This window comes from Zalophus californianus, chromosome X (genome assembly GCF_009762305.2).
Source record: "Zalophus californianus isolate mZalCal1 chromosome X, mZalCal1.pri.v2, whole genome shotgun sequence".
NCBI classification, from domain to species: Eukaryota; Metazoa; Chordata; class Mammalia; order Carnivora; family Otariidae; genus Zalophus; species Zalophus californianus.
Window position 1 is genome coordinate 62,816,250 of NC_045612.1, and position 8,115 is coordinate 62,824,364.

At 35.4% G+C, this 8,115-nt stretch overlaps 1 protein-coding gene and 2 non-coding genes across 3 annotated transcripts; all 3 read left to right on the forward strand.

Moving 5' to 3' along the window:
- The first annotated feature begins 1,091 nt into the window (after positions 1–1,091).
- On the forward strand, positions 1,092–1,200 carry LOC113931609. Its single transcript, XR_003522776.1, has one exon. It is a non-coding gene; the product is annotated as a U6 spliceosomal RNA (small nuclear RNA).
- A 254-nt stretch (positions 1,201–1,454) lies between these two features.
- On the forward strand, positions 1,455–1,605 carry LOC113931658. The gene has a single exon (XR_003522813.1). It is a non-coding gene; the product is annotated as a small nucleolar RNA SNORA62/SNORA6 family (small nucleolar RNA).
- A 2,278-nt stretch (positions 1,606–3,883) lies between these two features.
- LOC113930256 (SH3 domain-binding glutamic acid-rich-like protein 3) lies at positions 3,884–7,284 on the forward strand. The gene is made up of 3 exons (XM_027607445.1): positions 3,884–4,024; positions 6,532–6,699; positions 7,154–7,284. Exons 1-3 carry the CDS (start codon positions 3,977–3,979, stop codon positions 7,217–7,219), a joined length of 282 nt encoding a protein of 93 aa, XP_027463246.1. The 5' UTR covers positions 3,884–3,976; the 3' UTR covers positions 7,220–7,284.
- Positions 7,285–8,115: the final 831 nt, after the last annotated feature.

Genomic DNA, 8,115 nt, shown 5'->3' on the forward strand with positions numbered 1-8,115 from the left:
TAAAGAAGATGTGATATCTAGGGACACCTGGGTGGCTCAGGCAGTTAAGTGTCTGCCTTCAGGTTAGGTCATGATCCCCAGTGTCCTGGGATTGAGTCCCATATTGGGCTCCTTGCTCAGCAGGGACCCTGCTTCTCCCTCTGCCTGCTGCTCCCTCTGCTTGTGCCCTCTCTCTCTGATAAATGAATAAAGTCTTTTCTTAAAAAAAGAAGATGTGTTATGTATATGTATATGTATATGTATGTGTATATGCAGACATAATGGAATGTTACTGAGCCATAAGAAAGAATTAAATACTGCCTTTTGGAAGAACATGGATGAAGCTAGAGAGTATTGTGCTAAGTGAAATAAGTCAGAGAAAGACAAATACCATATTATTTCACACATATGTGGAATTTAAGGAAAAAAAAAAACAAGCAAAGGGACAAAATAGAGAGGCAAACCAAGAAACTGACTCTTAACTACAGAGAACAAACTGATGGTTACGAGAATAGAGGTGGGTGTGCGGGGATGTGTTAAATAGGTGATGGGGATTAAGGAATACACTTGTTGTCATGAGTACTAAATGTTGTATGGATGTGTTAATCAGTATATTGTACACCTGAAACTAATATTCACTGTGTATTAACTAACTGGAATTGAAATAAAAATGTAAGAAAACATGGGCTATTATTTCCACTTTACAAAGGAAACAAAGACAGAAAAATGTTATATACTTGTTGAAGTTCACAATTCTAGTAAGTGTTTAAACTAGGATTTGAACCAGGCAATTGGATTTAGACCCCATGCTCTTAATCAGTACACTGTATTTCCTTTATCTGTACTAATGGAATGCAATTTGCAGAACAATATATACAATATGATTCCATCATGTATTGAGTGTGTAGTATGTGTCAGACAACTTTCTAATACTTTACATACACTAATTTAACCACCATAGCATCTCTATAAAACAAATATTGTAACTTCTATTTCATCTATAATAAAACAGAGGCACAGAGAAGTTAGGTATGATGCTCTATATTACACAGTTGTAAGTAGTATAGTCTGGGTTTGAACCCAGGCAGTCTTGCTTCAAAGCATGTTTACTTGTACTCACTTCAACAGCACATACACTAAAATTGGAACAATACAGAGAAGATTTTACCATGGCCCCTGTGCAAGGATGACATGCAAATTCATGAAGCATTCTATATATTTGTTTAAAAGCAGCCTTTGTACTTAACTTCCTATTATAAGTGACTTCTTCTTTTATAACTGACTTAATAAATGTCATCATGTTTGTGAAAAAATGATACAGATGAAAATGTTAATAGCAGTTTCCTCTGGGAGGAAGCTTGCAGAGAGAAGGTGAAGATGTAATTTTACTTTTTACTCTCTATATTTTTGTATGGTCTGACTTCTACAATGTTCATGAATTCATGTATTATTTGCATGATCAAAAATAAATAAGTCATGCACATTGTTAGAGCTTGGAGTTGAGGCCACTAGCTGGCTGATGAACTCACAAATGTACATAGTATGCTACATGAGGGGCAAGTCTTTCACTAACACAAGGGTCTTTGGCCCAATGAGTGGAATTTGATAGTAATTCTTGCTATAAGTAAAAAGATAAAAATAAAATAAAATAAATAAAAAATAAGTCACACACGTAAAAGGACAAGAAAAAATTTACTACCTTCTTTATAATATATTTTTTTCCAAACTTTTAAGTGCCTGGTCCATTCTTTAGAATGATTTTGAACTCAGATACAAACTGTCAAAGTAGACTTGGAAGCATAAACAAAAATCTACATAGTTGATACTTTCAGCTATGATTATCAATAGAGTTCTTGTTTTACAAATAATTACTTCAAAATAATTATCACAAACATCCCATATAATAGGTTAATTCAAATTTTGTGTATCATACTAACCAATTTCTTTTAGGTTGTCAAAGACATCCTCTTGTAACAAGTAGTGCATTAATTTAGCTTGGCACCCAAAGTAACAGCTCACAGCAAAACGAGAAAATAAGTCACAATCTCACACCAGAAAGATAATGAAAATAACTGTAAAAAGTAGGTCTTCTACCACTGCTACAACAAACGAATATTAAAAGAAAATGGAAATTGCAAATTGTCCCTAACCTAGACTCCTTCATTGGTTATGCCCCATCTCCTTTGCCTCTCTCACTCCTATATCCAAACTCTAGCAGTCTCCTGTCCTAAATATCTTTGCCTTTCACTACTGTCATTTTCATTTTTGTATTGCTGCAGCTGCTCCCAATCTTGCCCCTTTCAAATCCACTTGACATGTTAGATTGATCCACCTTTCACACCAATAGCTAAATCCTTCAGTGGTATCTAATCATCCATGGGTTAATAATAAAAGATATAATTTATTGAGTATCTCATAAGTGAAAGATGCTCTTAGGCAACATCTGCACTCATTTAATCTTCACAGTAAATCTCCAAGTTATGATTTCTTTTTTATAAAACAAGAAACAGCCTTGGAAAGACTAAAAGTCAAAATCTGATATGAAACCTGAAGGTTTATGTGTTTTTTTCCTGTTTTATTCCTCAGTTTCTATTCCTCCAACTTGCTCCCAAAGTTCCAATTACTACATTGCTTCATGACTGTTCCTTCTACCTAAACTTCTCCATTCTTACAATTTCCTGGCATACTACACATCTTTCAGATTTCTGATTAGCTCTCACTTCTTCAGGGATACCTGCCTTGACCCAGCTAGCCTGGTTTAGATTTCTCTACATTGCATTTACCTCACTTTATCAGATATCACTCTGAGTAACTTGAAGGTAAATGCTTTGTCTTATTCATATTGATGTGCTTGTTCCTAAACATCATGCAAGCTGTCTGACACTTATCATCAATAATAATTATTATCATTTTCTCAACTACTGACATATCAGATCATGTGCCAAATACTGTTACATACTCAATTCATTTAATCCTCACCATGATGTTGTCAGAAAGGCATCACCATTCACATTCTAATGATTGAGAAAATGGCATTCAGAAGGAAGTAACTTGCTAAAGATCCACAATTATTTAGATGTGGAACCATGGAATCCAAATTTGCCTAGCACAAAAACTGGTGCTGAGGTTCTTTAGTCCTTTACTGTCAATTTCCAGGGCTCATTTTTGACAAATCCAAAAAATCTTGTAATTATTATTGCTATCTTCAACTACTTGAAAATAAAGGCTAGAATAACGAGCTACAAATGTATTGAAGAGGAAATGGACATTAAAGCATGAGGGCATCTTTTTACACGGGATGGAGGGAGGAAGTGCTAGGAGAGTTAGCCTCTATTGCACCCACTATCACATAAACCAAAATGTCAACTCCCAGACAGAAAGCATGTTGTCCTCAAAAAGTGAGGGGCACCTGAGAGAGAAAGGAGGCACTTCCCTGGGCTAAGAAAAAACGCATCAAAGTTGCTTTGGTGGTCCCTTCCCTCCAAGTAAGCACTGGCACCATTTACTCTGTCCTTACAAACTTAGGCAATACAAATTTTACTTTACCTGTTTCTTTACTCATCACGTTGTATTTTGGTCATTTTGTTCCCCAGTGCCTCAGTCCCTCATTCTCAGCTGCTGTTGCCAGACACAAAAGCTCAAGCTTACCACCATTCCCAAGCAGGGAGATGGGAGAAGCAGGAAGAATATGGAGTCCATTAGTTCTTCCATCCGGTCCTCCCCTACACCTTGCAGATGAGGAGAGAAAAGGCCTTAACAGTTTAACACCCCAGAGTTCTTCCCCTCCCCCCAGGCCGGCAGTCACCAGGCAGCGGCTTCCTGCGCCACAAGGGCACGAGTTTCCCAGCCAATCCAGAGTGCCCAGGCCGATGGCCCTTAGCAACAGTCTTGGAAAAGGGCAGGGCCCAGCTTTGGGACTTTGCATAGCTCAGCCTGAAGCAGTAGCGAAGTGATTGATTCTGGGTTACTTCTCCAAAGTAGCCTTGTAGTGGAAATAATGAGCTCCATTAAAGTCTATTATACCAGCGTGTCAGGGTCCAGGGAGGTGAGTGAAAAGAAAAGGGCCTTAGAGGGCAAAAAAGACTAGAGTGAAGGCACTCTAGTCGGGGACTTCAGGGTTGTGCTAAGAGGTTACCATCCCCATATTGCCTTTCATTCTTCAGCATCCTCCTCTCAGGTTTTCAGGGATGCGGGGTACAGGGGAGAACAGAAAATGTGGTTATTGTCCTCACCCAGGTTGTGCTAGAAGAACTAACCGGTTTTGTTGGTCTGGGAGGTTTCTGGGTCCTGAGCTCAGCCAACTTAAGTATTTCTAATACATTTGCAGGTGTTTCAAATGGAAGAGATAAAGAACGCTGTTTTTTAGGATGTTTAGGATGGGAGATGGAAGAGATAACACTGTTTGGGATAGGAGAGGGAAAATGTCAGTGAGTAAATGGCCCAAATCCTCAGAGAAGACTGGTAGCCCCCAAAAAGCAAACTGGTAATTTCTAAGAAGAACATGTATTTGCATAGATCAGGCATGTCTTAGATTACAGTTTAGATAAATTATTTTGACCACGTTGTAGGAAATATTGTATAACAGTAGTTTCCAACAGCAATATATTGTAAGCCACATATGTAATCTTAAATTTTCTAGTAATGACTTAAAAAAAGATGAGATTAATTTTAATATACTTTACTTAGCACAAAATATACAAAATTTTATCACTGCAACATATAATCAATATCTAAAAAGAGATTATATATATTATTTTCTTATTAAGTCCTCAAAGTCCAGTATGCATATTGTACTTACAGAGAATTTTATTTTGGACTAGCCACACTTCAGGTACTCAATAGTCTCATGTGGCTGGCTAATGGTTATCACATTAGACAGCTTAGCTATAGAAGGACCATTATATGGCTAAGAACCTCATTCTGCAAAAGTTTTGGAGAAGCATGAAAACCGAAGAATTTGGAATTGATTATAAATGGTTAACATTCATCACACTCCTTCTGTGTGTCAAGACACCATGATAGATGCAGGGAGCAATGAATGAGATTTGATCTCAGCCTAGAAAGAGTACATTGCTTTTGCAGAAAGCTTTATCAATTAGATTAGGGATTTCACCCAGATACTAAGAAACAACAATAACAAGAAGCAGTTTTAAAAAGAAAATTATGGGCCTTTTGACTATTTTTTTAACATTGTGATTTATGTATCAGATATAGTACTAAGAGTCTGTAGGAGGGAATGATTTAGAATCAACAAGGACCACAATGGATGCAGCAGAAGACTCACCCAACTCTTGGTCTGTTTTTCTCAAACTGTAACATGAAATTCATCTGGAGGGCTTGTTAAAACATTCCTGGGAGCCACTCCCAGATTCTGTAGTTTTGGGGTGGGATAAGGTTGGTGCTGCTGGTCTTATGAACCACATTCAGTCTAGCACTGGTCTAAGTAACTGTTCTCTTAATGAGGTTCCTCTGAGAAAGTTTTGAAAAAACACTATAAAAATGTGACAAATCACATGAACCATCGCAATTTTAAAAACTAATGAGCCTCAGAAAGTAGAAATGTTGCGTAATGGAATTTCAGAAACTTCTCAGCTATCAGTTGCAAATAGACAGGGTTTTCCACCCATGACTGGATTACATTTTTAAGTCATCAAACAAAAAGCTTTCTGCCATGCACTTTTGCAGAAATCATACTTGAATAAGCTGGGGTTTGTACTTGTCAAATTGCTTTCACATATGTTTTCTCATTCTAGTATCAGATATTTTATGTGACAAAATTGCCTAAGATTGTCATGTGAAAAATGTAGAAAACTCAAATTTTAAGATTTATTTTATAGTTATTAACAAAAAAATTGTAGTTATAAAATATGCTTAAAAGATAACCAATTATTACAATTTTACTTTAGCAGTAGTGTTTCAGAGGAAAAGACAATGTGGGGATATACAGTCTTTTAGCAGATAATACAAATCTTACAGTTCCTATAAGAAGATATAGGAAGAACTGGTGACTTTTATTCACTTACATTATTTATAAATCTTAATTGTCTGAAGTACTTTATTTTCTCATTCTGTGGATTTTATCTCTGTACTTAGGCCTTGTCTCTGATTATGGTTTAGAACATGTAGTATGTTCCTTCAAATGTAAAAACCTGGTATCATGTCCATTTCCTACCATAGATATTAGCATAAATTAATGTAATGATGAGTTGAAAAGTGTGCTTCAACTGTTAGCAGAATGTTCATACCACTTCATGTGCAGTATGAAATCAATATGGCAAATATTTATAGCCCATTAGAGATTTTTAGTTCCTACTGATACTTTACTGTATTTCTTCATATACATATTAAACATATTTACATATTACATATATACTATATATGTGTGTATGTGTTTATCATAAGAAAATTACCTAATTTTTGCTCCTCAAAGAAACATCACACCATTAAAAGCTATTCCTCTTCCATAGCATAATGAATGGGCAAAACAAAACATAAACCATTAGGGTCAGTTGATTAACATCATTCCATCTCTCTATATTTTTGTCTATCTAGGTGAAGCAGAGACAGGAAGAAGTTACCAGAATTTTAGATATTTACAAAATAAAGTATGAGTTAATAGATATTTCTGTCAGTTTGAAAGTACTTCAAGAAATGAGGATGAAACTTTCCACCCCTAAGGCTCTACCACCTCAGATATTCAACGGTCAAGAATATTGTGGAGTAAGAGTAATGTCCATTTATTTTATTTTATTTTATTTTATTTTATTTTATTTTATTTTATTTTATTTTATTATTTTAATTTTCATGTCTTAAGGTCGTATGCATGGGGAAACAATACATTTATGGGCTGTGAGGGCCAGGGTTCTTCATTTATACAATAACTTAATTATGGTCCTGAAGATAAGGCAATGTGTACTTCATTATGAAAAAAAATCATAAAAGGAAAATATATCATGCTGCCTGTTTTGAGATACACAGTATTTTTCATCATACATTATAGTATGAAATGACTGATACCAGTGGGAATTTTTTTTTTTTTATCTAACTTAGCTGGCAGATGTTTGCAAAGGCCCAGACAAGATGATTAGCAAACTTACTAGACACTTGAACTTAATGATTTCATAAGTGGAAATAATCAGCATTGTTATTACAAGTTAATTTTAATTCCTTTTAGGATTTTGAAATGTTTCACAAGGCAAAGGAAAACAAAGAGATTCTGAAATTCCTGAAGATGGAATGAATGTGCAGTGATGATACAAAAGATGTTTACTGAGATGGATTGGCAAATACTTCCATAAACATTGGTTACTTTTAATTATAACAATAGAAGTATTTCATTAAAGTTAATTGATATCTAGATTATTTTGCAATCACTAACATGGGGGCTTTTACAATTTCAATTTTGCATTAAAATTATTTCCTTTTTACAGAGTGAACATTTTATAAAGCTGTGTAAAAAATTATTAAATTTCTATCAAGATCAAATTTTCTTTTAAGTCACTAGTAGCTGTCAATTTATAGGCATGAAATAGACTTTTAGTGCAATTTTCAATTAACTTTCAGCTTTATTTTTAAATGTTTCTCAGTACACTTTTAAAGAGTTTATATACTGTACTGGGGCCATTTAAAGATTTTATTTATTTATTTTTGGAGAGAGAAAGAGGGAGCATCAATGGGCAGAGGCAGAGGGAGAGAGTATCTCAAGCAGACTCCATGCTAAGTGTGGAGCCTCACACGGGGCTCAATCTCACAACCCTGAGATCATGACCTGAGCTGAAATCAGTTGGAAGCTTAACTGAGTGAGCCACCCAGGCGCCTCTATTTTAAAAAAGAAAAGAAAAAAGCATATCACTGGGCCCCATTCTAAGTTTTCCTAAATGGAAATTGGGGAGAGAATAGGAATTTGTATTTTAACAGATTTCTCAGGTAATTTTTTTTTTTTTGTACACAAAAGTCTGGGAAATGATATTAAAGAATAACAACTTCAGGTCACTCGTCTCTTTACCCCCACCGTTGATATAAAATGGCAGTCTTCTTCCAAATTACTCTACCTGTGATTTCTATCTTGTTGCATTGCACCCCCATCCACTCAAACCCCAAGACAAAAAGCTGGGATTCGTCTATAATATCACCCAC